Source organism: Lepidochelys kempii, chromosome 14 (assembly GCF_965140265.1).
Source record: "Lepidochelys kempii isolate rLepKem1 chromosome 14, rLepKem1.hap2, whole genome shotgun sequence".
In the NCBI taxonomy this organism is placed as follows: Eukaryota; Metazoa; Chordata; order Testudines; family Cheloniidae; genus Lepidochelys; species Lepidochelys kempii.
The window spans coordinates 25466817-25488227 of NC_133269.1; the positions used below are offsets into that span (position 1 = coordinate 25466817).

Consider the following 21411-nt stretch of genomic DNA (forward strand, 5'->3'; position numbering starts at 1 on the left):
CCGCAGATCCCTTTCCGCAGTACTACTTCCTAGGCAGTCATTTCCCATTTTTATGTGTGCAACTGATTGTGGCTTCCTAAGTGGAATACTTTGCATTTGTTCTTATTTTCTCTTGTGCACTGAATTGCATCCTATTTACTTCAGACCATTTCCCCAGTTTGTCCAGATCATTTTGAATTTTAATCCTATCCTCTCACTTGCAACCCCTCTCAGCTTGGAATCATCTACAAACTTTAAAAGTGTACTCTCTCTGCAATTTTCTAAATCATTAATGAAGATATAGAACTGATCCCTGTGGGACCACACTCAATATGGCCTTCCAGGTTGAATGTGAACCACTAATAACCACTCTCTTGGGACAGTTTTCCAACCAGTTATGAATCCACCTTATAGTAGCTCCACCTAGGTTGTATTCCCCTAGTTTGTTTATGAGGAGGTCATGAGAGACAGTATCAAAAGCCTTACTAAAGTAAAGATACACAACATCTACCACTTCTCACCCCCACCCCCAGCCATAAGACTTGTTATCCTCTCAAAGAAAGCTCTCAGGTTGGTTTGACATGATTTGTTCTTGACAAATCCATGCTGACTGTTACTTATCACCTTATTATCGTCTAGGTGTCTGCAAATTGATTGCTTAATTATTTGCTCCAGTATCTTTCCAGGTACTGAAGTTAAGCTGTCTGGTCTGTAATTCCCCAGGTCCTCCTTATTTCCCTTTTTATTGATTGGCACTATATTTGCCATTTTCCAGTCCGCTGGAATCTCCGTCTTCCATGACTTTTCTAAGATAATCACTACTGGCTCAGATATCTGCTCAGTCAGCTCCTTGAGTATTGTAGGATGTATTTTATTAAGCCCTGGTGACTTGAAGACATCTAACTTGCCTAAGTAATTTTTTAACTTATTCTTTCCCTATTTTAGCTTCTGATCCTACCTCATTTTCACTGGCATTCAGTTAGATGTTCAATCACCACTAACCTTTCTGGTGAAAACTGAAACAAAAAAGTCATTTAGCACTTTTGCCATTTCCACATTTTCTGCTAGTTTCCCCAACCCCTCATTGAGTAACGGGCCTACCCTGTCCTTGGTCTTTCTCTTGCTTCTAATGTATTTGCAGAATGTTTTCTTGTTACCTTTACATTTCTGGCTAGTTTAATCTCAGTTTGTGCCTTGGCCTTTTTAATTTTGTCCCTACATACTTGTTATTTGTTTATATTCATCCTTTGTAATTTGACCTAGTTTCCACTTTTTGTAGGACTCTTTTTTGAGTTTCAGATCACTGACGATTTCCTGATTAGCCAGATAATGACCATCCTTCCGATCTCGCCAAACTTCCTATCTTTCCTGTGCAGTGGGATAATTTGCTCTTGTGCCCTTAATAATGTCTCTTTGAAAAACTGCCAACTCTCTTGAACTGTTTTTCCCCTTAACCTTGCTTCCCATAAGATCTTACCTACCAACTCCTTGGGTTTCCTAAAGTTTGCCTTCTTGAAATCCGTTATCTTTATCTTGCTGTTTTCCCTCCTACCATTCCTTAGAATCATGAACTCTATCATTCATGATCACTTTCACCCAAGTTGCCTTACACTCCCAAATTCTCAACCAGTTCCTCCCTATTTGTCAAAATCAAATCTAGAACAGCCTCTCCCCTAGTAGCTTTTTTCCACCTTCTGAAATAAAAAAATTGTCTCCAGTACATTCCAAGAACTTGCTGAATAATCTGTGCTCTGCTGTGTTATTTTCCCAACAGACATTGGGGTAGTTGAAGTGCCCCCTCACCACCAAGTCCTGTGCTTTGGGTGATTTTGTTAGTTCTTTAAAAAAAAGCCTCATCCACATCTTCTTCCTAATTAGGTGGTCTGTAGTAGACTCTTACTATGACATCACCCTTGTTTTTTACCCCTTTTATCCTTACCAGAGACTTTCAACAAGCCTGTCTCCTCTTTCCAGCTTAACCTCATTCCGAATGTATACACATCTTTGATATATAAGGCAACACCTCCTCCCTTTCTTCCCTATCTTTCCCTCCTGAGCAAACTGTACCCTTCTATACCAATATTCCAGACAGGTGCATTATCCCACCAAGTTTTTGTGATGTCAGCTATGTCATAGTTGTGTTTAGTGACTAGCATTTCAAGTTTTTCCTGCTTATTCCCCATACTTCTCGCATTAGTATACAGACATCTAAGATACTGAAATGATCCCCCACCCCCGCCATGTTCTCTCTGGTCTTTCCCTTATCCCTGCTATAACAGCCCATGCTCCCCCCAGATTCCAACCCTTCTCCCAGGTCTCCATGTTTTTGATTTACCTGTGGGCTTTTGTCACCTGCCCCCATTGAACTTAGTTTGAAGCCCTCCTCACTAAGTTAACCAGTCTGTATCTGTTACTGGGTCAGCACCCGAACTCTTGCTAGTGCCCCCTTTCTCTGGCCGACAATGCCTGTATACACAGTTCTTTTTCACAGGGTAGCACCCACCTCTCATGGATGGTCCCCTTTTTCTTGGTTGGGTGTGAGCCTATTTTTATTTTTTGGTCATACATCAAGTGCCACGCCCCCCCAGCCAATGTTCTTTTGGCAGATCTTCAGCAGCTCAGCCCTCCAGCCGAGCTGCACACACTGTCCCTCATTCAGGGGTATACAGTCCAAGTTCTTGTCATGGCCCTGGTATGGGGCCCTAGCTCTAAGGCTTCTCCCAGAGGCACTCCCTTCTTCAGCCAATGAGCCAGGGCCCATCTCAGTACCTGCAGATGGTGGTTTTTCAGCTGGCCTCCCTGGGCTCAATTCTCAACAAGACCAGTGGGACACATCTTGGCACCCTTGCTGGCCATGCCAGGTCCTGTGCTCAGTCCCTCTGGGCTTCAGCCAGCCCACATTGACCTGTCCGTGGTCCCGCTGCTCTTCCCACCAGCCAGGCAACGGGTCTTCAGCAGCCTTCCCTGGGCTTCAGTCCTGTCTGCAGGGAGCTGTCCATGGTCCTTCTGCTCTGCCTGCCTGCCTGCCATTCGGTCTTCGCTCCTCAAACTCCGAGCTCTGCTGCTTGTCTTACATATGGCCTTTCTGGCTCCTGATTGGTCTCTCCAGCAGCCTCTTTTATTGGCTACTCCTCTGCAGCCCCTGTAAGCTGCCTGGAGGACGTCTCACTACTTTTATTCTGGGGCGGGGAAAGGCAGGGCCATGAGGCCTCCAGCAGGGGGCCTCTGGACCTAGTCAATCCTCCCACAGTATCCAAATATGCTCTTCCCCTTCCTCGATAGATGAACCCCTTATCTGCTTAGCAGTCTTCTTCCCGGAACAGCATCCCATGGTCAAGGAAGCCAAAGCTCTCCTGGCGACACCATCCTTGCAGCCAGGCATTCACCTCCCAGATGCATCTGCCTCTGTCTGGGCCCCTACTCTAACATCCTGACCAACACAGAGCAAAACCTTAGTGTAAAAGGCCCACAGCTGCTATACCCCCAAACCCCTGATTGGCCACAACAGACAGCATTCTCACAGGTTACCTGAACTATACGAAGACCCCAACAAGAAGTGGAAGCTGTCTGAGAAACACGCTGTTCCCACTGGTTGCTGCCTAGACCATCTTGTCTTACTGCCTTGCCTGACCTGACTTTTCACCTTGCCTCCCTAATCCACTGACTCAGCCCCTTGGATTGGATCTTCCAGCTACTGACCCCTGCGAGAACTCTGAGTGTTGCTCCAACCCTGAACTCCTCTGATACCAACTGGCCTCCTGGTTAACAGACTATCTGCAGACACTTGACTATTGCTCTGGACTGTCCTCTGGCCCACCTTGGCCACCAGGCATTACAATTTGCTCAAACGAGTTTGGTCTCCTTCTAGGCATGGAATCCACAGATATGGCATCACAGGTGCCCCAGGGCACGCTGAGCCTCCAGGAGTAGAACACTTGCCTACAGGTGGAAAACCAAGCCTTACAGGCCACAATGGATCAGTTTGGGGTGGAAAACTGCACTCTGAGGGAACAGATCACAGAACTACAAGTGGAAAGGTCTTTTGAGGCCCCATGGCCTACACTGACCTTCAGGACCCAAACCCACGGTACTGTTAAAAGAACTCTGTGATGGATATGGCTTGGAATGAGCCAGCCCAGCTACACCAATTTCATCTTGGTCTCATTGAGGAAATGAAAGACGAGCTTGCCTGCATGGAGCCTCCTGCGGATCAAGATGCATTTAATGAGCTGTGCCTCCGAAGCAACACCTCATTTAGTGAGCAGTGACATGAGAGGAAATGGATTCTATCCCACATCCAGGCACTGCCCACATCCCTTGTAAAGGCTCCCTCCCCCACGCAGGTGAATACAACATAGGCCTGACTGGACCCTTCCAAACGGGAATGCCAACAGCATGTGAACTTATATTTTTATTTTGCTGGCACCAGCCACATGGTGTCTGTCTGTCCTAACAAGTCCCCGAACTGCATGATTCTGGGAAATGACCATGCCCAGCCTTGTTAAGGGGGTCAAGCCTGGGCAACACTGGGAAAACTCCACAAAGCTTCCTCCAGCAACCTATTCCACGTGCCTGGCCTGACATCTTGAAAATATCCCACACCTACCACTGTAAAATGCCAGCTCCGGGATTCTGGACAGGTATGTCCCACCAAGAAGGCCCTGATTGACTTTCGGGCTGGCAATAACTTCATGGGCGCTACCATGCCTCACATACTTGGCCTACCAATACAGCCTAAGACTGCTCCTGATTTAGTTGAGATGGACGATGGATCACTGCTTGCCTCTGGCCCCATCAGTCAAGAAACTACAGTTTTGGAGGTGATAGCTGGGGAGCACCAGCAGCTCCTTCAGTTTAACCTGATCTGGTCCCCACCCTTCCCTTGGATACTCAAGAATCCCATGGTTGGCAAAACATGACCCTCATATCTCTTGGCGTCAGAACACTGTGGCATTTCATTCCAAGTTTTGCTGAGACAACTACCTCCTGACTTTCAAGCTTGAACCACTGGAACCTCAGGCTGGATTCCTTGCTCAGGCTTTGGAATCAGGGGGAGATGCTCAGGCAACAGAGTGGGCTTCCTTGCTCTTAGGGTCAGCCATCAGATTCCCCTCAAAATACCAAGAGTTTTCAGATGTATTCACAAAACAAAATGCAGACACGCTACCCCCACACCAGGAATCCAACTGCCTGCAGCCTGACACCAAGATTCCATTCAGCCGAATATATTCCATGTCAGAACCCAAATTAGCTGGCCTTAAGGGCTACATCCATAAGAATCTGGAGAAAGGTTTTTCCTGTGTTCTATGTCCCCAGCCAAGGCCCCTGTCCACTTTTTGAAGAAGAAAGATGGCTCCATAAGACAATGTGTGGACTACCATACCGTAAATAAAATCACCATATGGAATCAATACCCTCTACCCTGATCCCAGAGCTCTTGGGCCAGGTAGGAGCAGCCTGTGTATTCACCAAGTTAGATATCAGAGGGGCTTACAATCTTGTCAGAATCTGCTCGGTATGGCCCCTTTAAATACCTGGTGATGCATTTCAGACTTATTAACATACCCGTGATCTTTCAGCATCTAATCAATGATGTCCTACGAGATATACAGCACCACTAAAGCTGTTACCTCACCCACCTCATCTCTCTAATATTCTGGGACCAACACAGCTACAACAACACTACATACAATCTCCTAGATGACAGTAGTACTTTGTCCAAGAGATCCTAGACTTCCATATATGATGAGGGAAGATATGTTACCTGTTGAGTGGGAAAGGTACAGGCCACAGGTACAGTTCTGGGAACAAAACCATTATGTGCACACTCCTGAAAAGATTGGAGCCTTCCACATGGATAAATCCAGTCCTTTGGAACCCCCAAGGTCACCCCAAGGGAATGGGGGTGATGTGAGGATCCCAGTATTGAACCCAGGCTTGCTGTGTCTCTAGATGGCCTCCATGCCACAGCACCACATTGAGACACTGCCTCTCATCGACAGCCTTAGTGCTAAAGGCTTACAGCTCCACAGCAGCCACACTCCAGGCCCCCGCTTGGCTGCACAGACATCATTCGCATTGGATATATGGATATATACAGACCCCAACAGGAAGAGGAAGCTGTCTGAGCTACTGGCTGTTGCCTAGACCACCTTGCCTGGCTGCCTCACCTGACCTCACATTCCTAAATCACTGACCTGGCCTCTTGGATTGGATCTTCTGCCTAGTGACCCCTGTGAGAACTCTGAAAATTGCACTGGACACATCTGATACTAATTAACCGCCCGGCTACCGGACCACCCATGCACACCTGACCACTGCTCTGGTCTGCCCCTTAGCCGGCCTCAGCCACTGGGCTTTACAGTGTTCTATCAAAGATATTCCAAAAAATACCATTACATATTTAGAATGGAGTAAATGGAACGGATTTAATTAAGACTATGATATTCTGTCATTAATATTTTGAACATACAATGTAGCCAATGAGCTGTAAGCCTTTTATATCTGACCCACTTGATCAAAAGACCCTGGCGACGTTCAAAGAACACAATGTGCATTATATATATGCAGCAGTTTGTGTCAAAATGAATCTTTGCGAAGAATGGATAATATAAGTGATTAAAAAGTACTCAGAGGGAGAAGCAAAAGAGAGTCTTCAGTTCCTTTGTCAAGAAAGCAGTTTTCTTAAATGCAAAATATATGATTCAGTATTTTATCTCATAAGCCACATGCACAATCTTATCATCTGCATTTTGCAAAATTATAAATATGGAGTTAATATGCTACTTTGTCTACTGCTTTTCTCCTCGAAAGCTGAATTCAGTATTTAGGGCTTATTATTTGACATCACATTTATTAAACTATGTCCTTTCAGTTCCTTTTTCATATCTACATAATGAAAATTCTTCCTTTTCAGAAAGAGATGATGGGAGTGATTGAGATGAAAAAGTAATCCTAGTCGGCCAGGTGTATTCTTACTTATTATAATACGTTTTACTTATCCTATGGGATGCATTTGCATTCAGTAAGGCATAGAGGCTGCAGAAAATATCACAAAAGAAATCAGACCTGGAAAATGGGCATCTACATAAAGAAGACCAAAAATGCCTGGGTAGAGTCATCAGGCACAGGATTGCATAGGGGGAGAAAGGGTTAAAAGAGGAGGGGTCCGAGTCAGACAACATTTATTGCAGCCCTAGCAGAGGGTGGTGGTGGCAGAGAGTCCAATAGGGGATGACAAAGACAGGGAGAGGGAAGAATTGAGATGGGAGCAAAATGGGTGTTGTGGCAGCTGGAGCATGAGCTAATTCAACACCTTCACCCAGGAAGACCAAGGCAGCACTTAAAGCTGTCCCCTCCCACCACCAGAAAACCTGAGGAGCAGCAGCAGTGGACACAGCACAGGTGGGATTTCTCCACCTTGGGCACACAGAGGCCAATTTCCACGACCCTGCCCCAGTCTGAGCGTATGTCTACACTGCAATTAGAGATATGAGTGCAGCACGTGTAGGCATACCTGAGCTAGCTTTGATCTACTAGCTCAAACAACAGTAACAGTGAAGATGCCACAGCACAGGCTAGCCCTAGAGTACATACCCAGAGTCCTGGCTGGCTCGTACCCTACTGCTGCCTGTGCTGGGGTGGTTTCACTGCTATTGTTACTCAAGTTAGCTGGAACAAAATTAGCTGAGATATGCACATACTGCAATCACATCTCTTACTACAGTATATACATACCCTGAGTGGCTCTGGTCTGCGACCTACAATCAAGTTATTCTAAAAGGAGCTGATTTGGATCCACTGCACCATGAAAATGAAGGACATTTATACATTTTTATCTTAAGCCACAGAATAATCCGAATTGTAAGAAGCCATATTAACAGTGCATCAGAGGTTTCCTATGATTTGGCTGTTGTAGAGAAATACTAATCTCTCTCTAATTCAGTTGAAGAACAAAAGAATGGCCATACTGGGTCAGACCAAAGGTCCATCTAGCCCAGTATCCTGTCTTCTGACAGTGGCCAATGCCAGGTGCCCCAGAGGGAATGAACAGAACAAATAATCAGGTGATCCATCCCCTGTCGCTCATTCCCAGCTTCTGGCAAACAGAGGCTAGGGACACCATCCCTGCCCATCCTGGCTAATAGCCATTGATGGACCTACTCTCCATGAACTTATCTAGTTCTTTTTTGAACCCTGTTATAGCTAGCTTCTTTTCACCACAAGGCTGATTTTGCCCCATTCCCCCTTATTTCACCCAAGTCAGACAGATCCACCTATTATTTCAAAAGGATGTTTTATGCAGAAAGATTAGCATTGCCTCTTAACTCCTTCTTAATAAAGTTTCTTGCCTGATGATTCATATTTAAAGCTAACTACAGAGCCATGCAAACATAAAGATATTTTCTAATAAACTCTGCACTACAGATTCCAATCCCCTTTCTTCTTGATCCAGGCCCAGAGTGGGCTTCAGGGCCTGTGACCATTTGGACTATGACTGAAGCACTTTTACTACCAGTTCTGATGCCTGAGAACTTCATCATCAGCCGGGTCCTGCAAAACACACTAACAGTTGCTAAGGGCAATCTGGAGTCTGATCTGCATTTCTTTGTCATTGAACTCCTTTACTGTTATAACACTCTTTTTGTTCATCATTGTAATCTTTTTTTAGTTTAAGTTGTAATGTGGCCACTAAAGATAATTATCTGAGCCAACATCTGCTCCTCTGCTGGCTCTGACATCCCTCAAAGAAGGTGCCACCTCTGAGATACACACATCGTCTATTTGGTTGACAGTCACATCGTCTGGTGATTTCCATGTGGGCTTCTGAATCCTCTTGTTCTGGAACAGACTGTCGCCTATGTTTGTGCCACAGAGATTCAAGAGCCATTCGCCATTATCAGTTCAGATGTCTTCCACTGCTGTACCCATAACTACTTCCCAGACAGTGGAGCTGTTGCACACCTATCATCAACTTGATGTCATATTTAGGCACATAAGTCAATATTTGCTGTATCTGCTTGTAGAATGTGTCCTTTTCAATGTCACCTGCTGCATTTGTTTGCAACTTGACTATTGTTATTCTGTTGTTAACTGGCTTCCAAAACAGCAGGGTCTTCAATGTGATGTTATCCTGCATAATTCCTACACTTCTTTCATGCATTCCTCCTCCTGAGTATAACAACATAGCATCATCTGACACCATCTTGCCACTCCCTACCCATCTCGTCTCACCAACACCAAGTATATTCAGATGGTATTTTTTTCATTTCTCATGTAAACTGTGCCACGTTACATATTAAAGTATGTACGTTGCATATGCCTGCTCTTGTTACGATTTACTTATCAGGATTCAATGTCTCAAGATCTTAGCATCCATTTGGCTTTTGCTGAGATCTGTCATTCTTAGGTTATGAGCTCCCTCTGCATCTACAGTCCTCAAGTTTTGGTTTAACTTAACTGAACAGTTTCTGTTGCAGGAAGGTTTTACCTACATGAAAGAAGTGGAAGTGGGAAGAAAAGTGGGAGGAAAAAGTGGAAAACGACGGTAGTTGAGACAGCAGAGAAGGAAGTGGGCCACTAAAGAGGGTGGAAGAAAGATGCATGGATTACATCTGGAAAATAGATAGCAACTGAGGAGCTGCTAGCTCTGAAAGAAAAAAAAGGAACAGTGCAAGACACAGGCAGAACTCTTACAGGTGGATGCAAGATACAAAGAAAATGACAAAGAGATAAAGAGATATAGGCAAGATAGAAATGCCTGGGTTCAGGAGAAGGCTGCAGAGGCAGAAGCAGCAGCACAGAGAAGAGACTTCAAAAAACTCTATAGAATAATGAAGGACCATTAAGAAAGAACCAGACTAATGCAGATGATGCCCATCAGGCAATCTCATGGACAAATGTTGAAAATGCATGAAGAACAAGTCAGAACATGGAAAAAAACATTTCCATTCTATATTAAACTGTCCAGAGCCAATGATCATGGACAGATTTGAGAGAAATGCCAATGCTAAGTTAGAAATAGAAGAGGAACCAATAACACTTGATGAAATTAAAGCAGCCATGTAACCCTCTTTCCTCTCAGGTTGACAGCACCCTCTTCCAGCAGCATCAAGAAGTTGGCACGGAAATTCATTGGGTGGGGTCTTGACCTGCAATTGTGCAAGTTGGCCTAATAGCAGTTCAGGTCTCTCACAGGAGGATTTGGCACACCTCCAGTCAGCATGGGCCTCCCGGTCTCGCCCCCTGGGCGTGGGCTAAGCACTTAACCAGTCTATAGCCCTCAGCCTCCAGGCCAGGGCAAACAGCAACAGTCTATGGTTAAGGCCTTCTGGCCTAAGGTGAGTGCACAGCCAGCGCCATGTGTGGGGGCAGAAATCAGGGGTAGGGAGACCAGGGTCCACCCTACTCCACTGGGTCCCAGACCAGGGTCATAGAAGTGATGGGCAATCCTGCCACAGGGTTAGCATGGAATCGTGTGGCTGCTGATTCATGTCTTGGCAGCACAACTGGACCAATGTCTTGCTTCCCTAGGCTATTTCCTGCCAGCTCCTGCTGGCACTGCTCTGTCACCACTGAGACTTGGCTCTTAGTCTCACAGACAGGCGGCCCTTCCTCTAGTCTCTCCCCAGAGTCTTCTGTCTCCTGAGCCAACGGTTTGCCTGTTCTCTCCACTGTCGATCGTGGGTTCAGCTAAGGGCTCAGCTCCCTGGGAATGACATCTACCTCCTTCCCTAGTCCAGCCCCAACTGAGCTGCAGGGCCCTGCTCTTATATTTCCTGCCCTGCCTCTGCACTTCCTGTGCGGGAGATGGGATGGGGTTAGTTGTGCCCACCAAGAGGAGTTAACCACCTCCATACTGGAGGGTGGCTACTCTGCCTCACTACAAGCCATCAAAGGCCTCAAACAGGAGAAAGCTCCTGGGGTTGACAGAATTCAAGTAGAACATGTTCATCAAGAATGGAAAGATGGTATCATTAAGGCATTGCCCAAAAAAGGGTGATTTTACTCAATGCAGGAACTGGACAAGTATTGCAATGTTATCAGTCCCAGGCAAAGTATTCACTACTGTTATGCTGAACAGCATGAAGAAGTTAGTGAATGAAAAATTATGAGAAGAACAGGCTGGGTTCTATCCAGGTAGATCATGTTGTGAACAGATATTCACTCTGAAAGATCATCAAAAATCCATCTTAACCAACTTTAAAGAAAGTGTTCAACTGTGTCTACACAGAGACCTTGTGTAATATGGCTAAAAACTATGGGCACCAGATACACTGACTAAGGTAATAAGGAGCTTATATGATGGAAGTACATGAGCACTAAGATCAGATACAGGCCTTACTGAGTGGTTTTTTATCTGTGCATTAGCTGGCAACAGAAGACATAGTGGACAGGGTAAAACGTGTTAGCCAAAACGAGTTACATGACCTTGACTTTGCCAATGACATTGCTTTACTAAACATGACATGGAATGGAATGATTGCCTTTACATCAGAGGTAGAAAAGGAAGCAACAAAAATTGGATTGAAAGTAAATGCAGAGAAAACCAAGATTATGTAGGTAGGAAAGTGGACAACAGATGCAAAGTTGTACATGGATAGAAAAGAAATCAAACAGGTAGACGAGTTCTGCTACCAGGGGAATGTGATGACATTGGAAGGTGACTCTGATAAAGATATTCGCATGGGATTAGGAGAAGAAACACCATTTTTGGAAGGATGAACAACATCTGGTCAGAGCTTTCCACAACAAATTAAAGTTCCACCATATGGAAGATGAGAGACATGCTAAGCAAGCATTGAATTGGGTACCAAAGCGAGGAAAGAGAGAGCAAGGAAGGCCAAAGAGGAACTGGCAGAAGACAGTAACAGAAGGTACTGAATGGACTGGCATTGCCTGGGAAGGAGTACAACAACTAGTAAGCAACCATAAGCAATGGAGGAACTGGACGTCTCAGTGTATTAGCGGCACAGGTCTTTTGTATTAACGGCCCAATGTATTCGCGGCACTTTCCTTCTCACGCATCTTTGAGAAGGAAAGTGCTCAGACGGATACTTGAGAAGGAAAGTGCTCAGTTTGACTCGTGGATCCCAGGCTAAGTGTGAAATGTGTAATTACAAAAAAACCCAAACATGTTTTTATTATAAACTAAGCTAACTTGCTCTAGAATCAATGAGAGACAATGACCACTGACCCCCCTGGTGCTATTTTTACATCTCTTTTCCAAGTAGAATTGTGAACAGTAGGTTTTGGCTGTGTGAAGTACCTGGGGAACAGATGGGCAATTAGACTACATTTTGAACGGTGTCTGATGGGTTGGGAGTACATCAAATCTGCATGAAGTGATCTTGATCTCTGGCCTCCAAGAAGTGGCGTAGATGAGTTTGGAAAGGACTCTCATTCAGCCCTCCTCCATTGAAATACAGCCTCAGTGATGGGAGGGAAGAAAAATGGTGATGATCCTCTGCAAAGTACCCCAAAGACAGAGTCAGGTAGGAGTCTGTTTAATTTAATGTTGCCATGAGGAACCTGAGTATTACAGTGCACAGGGCTGTGCATAGCCCTAGACTGCTGCCATTTTGTACAGTGCCAGTTGGCTCAATGGTTAAAGAGGGCAACAGGGATCAAGCTTCCTGAGTTCTGTCCATGGGTCTGTGAAACCTTGGACGAGTTCACAGGGAGCTGTGAAGATGAAATCATGATTGTCTGAGATCACTGGATGGAGTGAGCTATAGAACTGTACAGCATGATTAGTATGCACGCATTAGTAATAAAGTAATAATAATAGTTAATTCTGACATGGCTGTTTGTATACCAAGTCCCCCAATATGTTAATAAGGTTTTCTTCAAAGTCACTATGCCCGCCCAAAATGGGCCTCAAATATTAACGTCAGATATCCTTTGGCACAACTATCTTAGCCTGAAACCTCTGGCAACTGCAACATTTAGCACAGTAACTTTTCAATGTTCCCATAAAAAAATTAAATAGAAGCCTAAATTCTATTTAGAATTTGAAATATGAATCTGAAATATACTTTATTCAAGCTTTATTGAAGAAACAATTTATTACAGCATTAATCTTCCTGATAAAAGGAAAGGAAAGTTTAGCCTGCTAATAAGCTGTATGGAAGCCATGACTAATTAACCTAATTATAGCAGACTGTGACAAAATGGTTGTACGAGAACTGTTCCTCAAGTAACCACAATTGCCAAAACCTCAAAAGCTAATAAATCAACACACAGTAATGGAACATAAACACTAATAAAGTTTACATCGTGCATATAATTTGTAGTAGAATCAATACTGCAAACAATGATCACAGAGGACAATCTAATGGCTATTTAGTAGTATTTGGTAACAAAGAGTTCATGAGCTGAACAAAGATTCTTTTAGTGAGATATTTACACAATGCAACATTCTGTTACAAAAGGGTGAATTTGCTATGCTCAGAAACACCTGTTTTTACTGTGCACTAACCTTAAATAGTCATTGAATTTGTTTTTAAAAGGTCAAAAATAAAATGCTGCCGTTTGAACATGTAAAACACCTCACTGAACTATGGAAGAACAGACGACTTGTGTTTATTTTTTTAAAAAAATCATTAATTATTATGCAACATCTCTGCAAGAATGAGCAAGGCTAGTTTGGCCTCAAAGTTCCAACAACATTTTACATGGCACTGCCAGTTAAAACTTAGAGCAGTGAGGACAACATTGACAACTTGCAAACAGTTCAGTGCATGTGTAAAATGGAGCAGATTTCAGCTACCTGCATCTTTAATATAGAGGTACAGCCTGTGGAGATGACAGGTCTCAGCCTGTGGCCAAGTTCACGCTGAGACCTGAAGTCCCTGGGTGCCCATCTTCTGCATTAACAATGAGGGGAATGGGGTGCATTAGCTGCCCTGGTTCATGAACCCATGGTCCCTTTGCATCTTGAAACTTTGATCCAATGGTCTCCCAAAAATGAAAAATGGGGCGGAGGGGGGGGGGGTAATCAAGATGGTAGCAGGGCTCTCTGTTTTTTAACCAGTCTAGTTTGAGTCTGTCCTGGTTCATAAGAATGTTTGATCTCAGAAGCAGTGGTTCCCACACTACATTGTACCACCTCACCCCAGCACAGAAATTAGGGGTCATTAATAGACAAGATATCAGGTCCAGAACCCACTGCAGCGCAGAAAGCTCAGTGGCCATGCTCCAGAACGCTTTAAACTAACACCTGCATGGGCATCAGGAGAGATGTGTCATAAAGTTCCACAAACAAACACCTTCATCACATTCCTAGATCACAGCAGTTACCAGAGATTGGTCATCAGCAGCAATACAACTACAGATATGGCTCCCGATTCAGCAAGATACTTAACCATACGTGCAACTGTAAACAGAGGAGTCACCCACTGACGTCAGTGGACTAGTCATATGCTTGAAGTTAGGCATATGTTTAAGCACTCTGCTGAACCAGGAAGTACATTCCATGCTGGTTGGCTGGCAAGCAGTCAGGCAGTCCAGAAGGGTCACTCCTTCACCCTCCCTCCCCCCACTGCAGCAGCTCTTAGACCGTTCCATTATGTCCCTGTGCACAAGCCTTGCTAAGGTCATATCAGCTGGTATTGTCGGGGCTACAGCCTCCTGCAGTAGTATCTGCCCACAGCCTCAGATACTTGTCTCAGTCTTAAATTGCCCATATCATCTTGACCATGCATAGCACCTGGGCACCAAAGGTCCCAAAGTGCTTTGCAAACTGTAACCGCTCAGCATCTGCTGAGAGGTTACAGAGGGGGAAGCTGATGCATGGAGAGGGAAAGTGACTTGCCCAAGGTCATGCAGGGAGCCAGTGGCAGAGTGAGGAATAGACCCCATTGCTCTCACCACCAGAGAAAACTGCTTTCCTAAAGCAACACTTTGTGCTAGCTCTAGACTGTGGCTGGTGTTCCATCTATTGACTGCTAGAGGGATTGGTCCAAAGCCTACTGAATTAACAAGAAGACTCCCATTTACTTCACTGGACTTTGATTCAGAAATATTGATACGAGATATTGATGACATTTATTTTAAGTTAAACAGTTACCTTGATGCCACCCCATGAGTGATTAGACAGGAACTCCACTGGACTCGTGACTCCTGGCTGTGCTGGATATCGAAGCAGGAAGTCCAGCTCCACCATGTTAATTTCATTACTCATCAGAAGTATCTGCAATGTCCAACAAATGATGTACCTTAGCACTGCTATACAGATTCCTGGAGTGCAGCAGAACAGATTAGAACATTCATTGTAAGAGTCATCACATGCCAGAATGTGTGATTAAAATGTATAAACTGCCAGCAGCCAAATGGGGCTGGCAAAATATGCATCACAGAGGTGTGGAGTAGAAAACTGAGGAGCTGGAACAAACACATGGAGTCTTCTGACTCAACAGCGCTAAGGTTCTAAAACAGGACTTGCATGGGGCTGTGGACCAGGTCCAAAGGGGCAACAGAGAGCAGCTGGGAATCCCTCGTGGCATGGAGGAAGCCTTAGGGATGTGGCTGGTTCTCCATCACTTGCAGTCTACGTCAAGACTGGGATCTTTCTCAAAGATATTTTATAGATCAAATAGAAGTTATAGGCTTGATGCAAAAATTGCAAGGCAAGGTTCTATGGTCTGTGCTATGCAGGAGGTTAAACAGTTACATACATAAACACAATGATTCCTTCTAGCCTTAAAATGCATGACCTTAGGGACAATGAGGTACAGTGAGCAGCTGTTACATAAACAAAACAACTACATGCAAGCATCCTTATTCCACTAAAGAAATTAAAGCATTTGCCCTTCTTTTTTCCAAGAGCTAATACATTTGGTACACAAGAATCATCTTAAACTAAATCCAGAACTTTAACAATGTACAGTCAGTAAACTGGCATCCAACCCAAATCATCTCAAAGTGATTTGTTGGATTTTCACATGTTCCACTGCAAAGAATTTTCAGTTCCCCAAAATACCATGAAAACTTAAACCTGTGTGTGTGTGTGGAGGGAGAGCGGGTGAGCACAAAATCACAAGAAAGGACTTGGCCAAAAATTTTGCATGATTTTTCACATAGATTATGTCACTGCAGTGTGCCAGTTTGGGCCAGTTCTAACCATTTTGCCCATGTGGGATCACTTAGTGATATGAAAGAGGCATTCAGAGTATGGTGAGAGCCTGTGGAATCTAAGCGAATAGCTCACATTTCCTGAGAGTGGGATCTGCAGCAGCTGTGGGCTGGAGTTGGTCATAGAATCATAGAATATCAGGGCTGGAAGGGACCTCAGGAGGACATTTAGTCCAACCCCCTGCTCAAAGCAGGACCAATCCCCATGTCTGCAACATGCACCCATTATTATTGTTCACATGTTGTCAGGGGATGATTGGTGACTTTTCCTCATTTCTTTATTGCAGCGTTGCTGACTGTACCTCACTATCAACCTATGGAGCAATAGCTTTGGCAGTATCATGGAGTCATGTTAACGTCTCTACAATTAAAGGGATGAAGTGAGCTGTAGCTCATGAAAGCTTATGCTCAAATACATTGGTTAGTCTCTAAGGTGCCACAAGTACTCCTTTTCTTTAGGGATGGGTGAGTTTTCCAGCTGAAGTGGGAATTACCTTATTTTGACATGGATAACATCAAAATAAGGTAATTAACGTGCCTCTTATCACCAACCTCACTCCACTTACTATTAAGTGCAGAGATTTCATCGCCTGAAGTAAACCCATTCAATATTTTCAACAGATAATATCTACTTACAAACTCAACATGTGCTACTTGTATACATCACCTAACAAAGCTAGGTGTATGTTTCCTGAAAGAGTATGTGTGTGTTGTGGATCAGAGTTAAGGCTTTTTGTATAATGTATAAGGTAACGTTTTACATGCCAGTAATTTTACTAACAAGGTGTACCAACTTAAAGAGTAAAGGAATATTTATATAAATCACCTTTCCTGGTAATGTCTATATTTTTTAGTACCTAGGCTTTTTAAAGTGTAATGTTTTTCTTATAGAATATGGACAAGGATTATATTACTCACAGTGATAATCAAGGTGGGCCATTTCCAGCAGTTGACAAGAACATGTGAGGAATGGGGTGGGGGGAATAAACATGGGGAAATAGTTTTAATTTGTGTAATGACACATCCACTCCCAGTCTTTATTCAAGCCTAATTTAATGGTGTCCAGTTTGCAAATTAATTCTAATTCAGCAGTCTCTCATTGGAGTCTGTTTTTGAAGTTTTTTTGTTGAAGAATTGCCACTTTTAGGTCTGTACTCGAGTAACCAGAGAGATTGAAGTGTTCTCCAACTGGTTTTTGAATGTTATAATTCTTGACGTCTGATTTGTGTCCATTTATTCTTTTACGTAGAGACTGTCCAGAGAACAGTCAACTGCTGGAAATTATCATTACAGAACCTTGATTATCACTACAAAAGGTTTTATTTTCTCTCCTGCTGGTAATAGCTCACCTTACCTGATCACTCTGGTTACAGTGTGTATGGTAACACCCATTGTTTCATGTTCTCTGTGTATATAAAATCTCCCCACTGTATTTTCCACTGAATGCATCCGATGAAGTGAGCTGTAGCTCATGAAAGCTTATGCTCAAATAAATTGGTTAGTCTCTAAGGTGCCACAAGTCCTCCTTTTCTTTTTGCGAATACAGACTAACATGGCTGCTACTCTGAAACCTGTCACTGGAGTGAGTTAACTATAAACTAACTATTTGTGTGGAGGGATAACCTACAGCCAAGTCAGGTCTGTGCTCCATACTGTTCGTTGCATGTTATACAGTAACATCTCTCAAACTGTCACTCACTGCACATACTTTATAGCAATTTTATGGCATAACAGCAGTCAGTATTTATTTACTTATTTTCATTTCAATGTGTAGGCATAAAAAGGACTCGCACTCTGGGCTGTTGACATACGAACAAATCACTAAAAATACAGTCAAGTTAAGATGAAAACAGCAGCAGCAAACCAACTACCCTTTCTCCACATACAAGCCGCCTGTCCCTAAAGGCCACCTTCCCCATCAGTTCCTTGGGTTCCACAAGCAGGCACCACTGCTCAAACAGCAATTTGCAAACTTAATGCGAACCAAAGCATCTGTGATTGTTAGCAGTGAGAGAAGCACAAGGGGAAAGAACTTTCCCAGGCCACACGTATTAGCTGCACATATGCTGAAGGGCAGGAATGGGGCTTGGGTTTTCTCCTGGAGGACAGCATGCAATGCCAATAACTTGACTTATCACACATATTATTCCATCTAAATGAGGCTGCGCCTGTTCTTTACCTGGAAGGTCACTTGGGCGGTGTAGGTCAGTTTGTCACACTCAAACAGCCCCCGGGTGGTATACTGGAACACAGAGAAGGTGATGCTGTCGATCAGGTTTAGAATGCGCTCTTTGAGGCTCTCGTCTGGAGAGGCCCTCTCCACTGCCTTCTGAAACACGACACTGAACGCCTGGGTGGGGGAACAGGAGGAAGATCTTCGACGTTTTACAATTACTCTTTTAATGCCCTGAATATTGTATGTAACATTCCCACAGCTGAAGTGGATTCAGTTTCTTCTATTTCATAAACAAAGCGAACAGCCAAGTGGTATGAACTGACAGCTCTAAACAGCTGTGTAATGGGATTGGACACTAGGACTTGGACAAGCTTTTTTCACACACACACACTCTCTCTCTCTCTCTCTCTTTTCTAAGGCAAAAACATTTACTTGTTGCTCTTTTGAGAAGTATTCAGCCATAAAACAATGACACTTTCCATGAAATTATGCTCATTTGGGTTCAAGAAGGTAGTACATAGGCAGGCTCACTGAATTAAAACAGAATGTATAATGGAAATATTTCACATGATCTGTCATAGGGATTAGAGCTCTGTTTTGCAAACATTGAGCTGAAAGACACTGGAGTCCCCAGAGGAGAACACACCTTTACATTGCAACAAGACATGTGACGTGGGAGGTAACAAATTCCCTTAAGTACAAACCACCCCCTCAACCCCATGACTTTTTTACTGCCTGGATTCAGCAGAAATGACAAGAGAAGAAGGGTAGATGATACCCAATGATCTGGGAATTATATTAACCCAATAAGGTCCCCTCCCCCCTTGAGGAGGAAGCTATTATGTAAAATATGAAACATTTCTTATGTAAATGGGAAAAGACTCAAAAGCCTTTGGAGCATGCTGGAGAAAACACATTTGCAAATTACCAAATGCCACTGAAGAAAACCCCAACCACAGCTTGGTTAAAAACGAGAAGACTCCATAAAGTGGAAACTAGCTAATCTGAAATAACCAGGCCAGTACATATTAATAACACTAAACAAGCCAGGTATGGCTGTGCAGATAGAGTTATTTTTAGGATTTTATAGGCCCAAGCAAAGAGAAAACAATACAGTTGTAAATTAGACTAATATTGATATATGTTTTATTGCTCAATTATTTGTAGAATGTATTTTTCCTACGTGAATTTCTTGTTAGAACATGTGCAGAGACCCATGTAAATCTTATTTACTCCAATTAATAACGGGCTTTGTAGCTAAAGTTATAACATCATTTGTGAAGTATTTTGCAATCACCTCTGCACATCTCTACAAGATAAATTATAATGAGAAATTATGAAGTATTAGTTAAAACATTTTAGGAATCATTTTCTAGGTATTTATACACACTATTAATGTTACTGAAAAAACTCCCATAGTACAGATGAAGTGAATGAAGGGTGAAACCTCAGATGTTTCTGTATCTGCTATGTGTGGAATGGATCTACTAAAATGTGTACTTGTAAGGAAGATACTCTGCACATTTCCCTGACAAAATAATCTCAGCATGTGCGACAGGGTCAGGCTGGATGGCTACAGGAGAGTAATAGAAGGCAGGTATATTAGCCCCAGGTTAAGTAGGTCCCTTTTCCCTGGGTAAGGTAACAGGGAAGGTTCCAGAACAATCAGGAACCTTCTGGAGACAATTAAGACAGACAGGCTGATTAGAACACGTGTAGCCAATCAAGAAGCTGCTAGAATCAATTAAGGCAGGCTAATCAGGGCACCTGGGTTTAAAAAGGAGCTCACTTCAGTTTGTGGTGCGCATGTAAGGAGCTGGGAGCAAGAGGCGCTACTAGCTGAGAGTGAGAACGGGCATACTGTTGGAGGACTGAAGAGTACAAGCATTATCAGACACCAGGAGGAAGGTCCTGTGGTGAGGATAAGGAAGGTGTTGGGAGGAGGCCATGGGGAAGTAGCCCAGGGAGTTGTAGCTGTCGCATAGCTGTTTCAGGAGGCACTCTAGACAGCTGCATTCCACAGGGTCCTGGGCTGGAACCCGGAGTAGAGGGCAGGCCTGGGTTCCCCCCAAACCTCCCAACTCCTGGTCGGACACAGGAGGAGATGATCTGGACTGTGGGTTCATGAAAACGGCCAAACTGAGGGCTGCCGTGAAACTCCGAGGCGAGCAAATCCCCCAATAAGCACAAGACCCACCAAGGTAGAGGAGGAACTTTGTCACACATGTGAATCAGCCCCATATATTGCAGGAGAAAACCTCCTCAAGGCTCTAAGGGGTTTTTCAAGATCACTTAGCAGGGTTTACAAACTGTTTGGAAGAAGTCCTAGACCAGGAGGCAGACTCCCCTTCACCCTCACAAAGCTGGACTCCATCAATCAACATCTCCTGTCCTTTGTGAGCGTGTAGCATTGTTATATTTACACTGGAACTAGCTTGTCATCTGAGAGACCTATGCAGTAATTGCGCCGAAGCTGCCATGGCCCAAATATGTGCCCTCCTCTCATGGACTTCTTTGCAGGAAAAGACCCAGAAGAGCCTATGGGCACCATCTGACTGGCCATGAAGACGACTCTGGAGGGTTATTTTGTCAAAGCAAAATTTTTAATTAATTATTATTATTATTTGTATTGCAGTAGCAGCTAGGAGCCCCAGTCAAAACCTAGGGCCCCATTGTGCTAGGTGCTGCACAACTACAGCATACAACAATAATCCATACCCCAAGGAGCTTACTGACCAAGTATACATCCTGAAAGTCAACCTCTTTCCCCACCAGTCAAGGTAGGGGGAACTGGCTGGTGAAACAATGTCCAGACTTGAAACCAAGAAACAATTAACTATGAATTTACAGCTAGCCACACATTTTAACCTATACCAAAAGACTAACTCTCCTACTCTAAATTCCAGTGTAGAGCAAATACTGGATTCTGTGTCCACTCAGGCTGGCAAAAGAAGGGAACTTAAGGATAGAAAAAAAAGATGAGTTCAACAAATTGGCAGCTGAAGTGGAGGGCTGTGATCTGAAGCTGACCTTTTGATTCTCAGACGAGGGGGTTTAGGCTGTACAGAATTGGGAGGTTCTCTTTTTATGTCTGTATGCTGTCCCTTTTGTGACAGTGATTT

At 43.9% G+C, this 21411-nt stretch overlaps 1 protein-coding gene across 11 annotated transcripts in view; it reads right to left on the reverse strand.

Moving 5' to 3' along the window:
* The window catches only part of DNAH9 (dynein axonemal heavy chain 9), a 399480-nt gene that overhangs the window by 86348 nt on the left and 291721 nt on the right, over positions 1–21411 (reverse strand). For all 11 annotated transcript variants that reach the window (XM_073310874.1, XM_073310873.1, XM_073310875.1 and 8 more), the window contains 2 exons: positions 18293–18463; positions 15050–15172 (listed from right to left, as the gene is read on the reverse strand). In XM_073310874.1, the coding sequence (XP_073166975.1) occupies positions 15050–15172; positions 18293–18463 (294 nt within the window). The remainder of the gene's footprint in view (positions 1–15049; positions 15173–18292; positions 18464–21411) is intronic.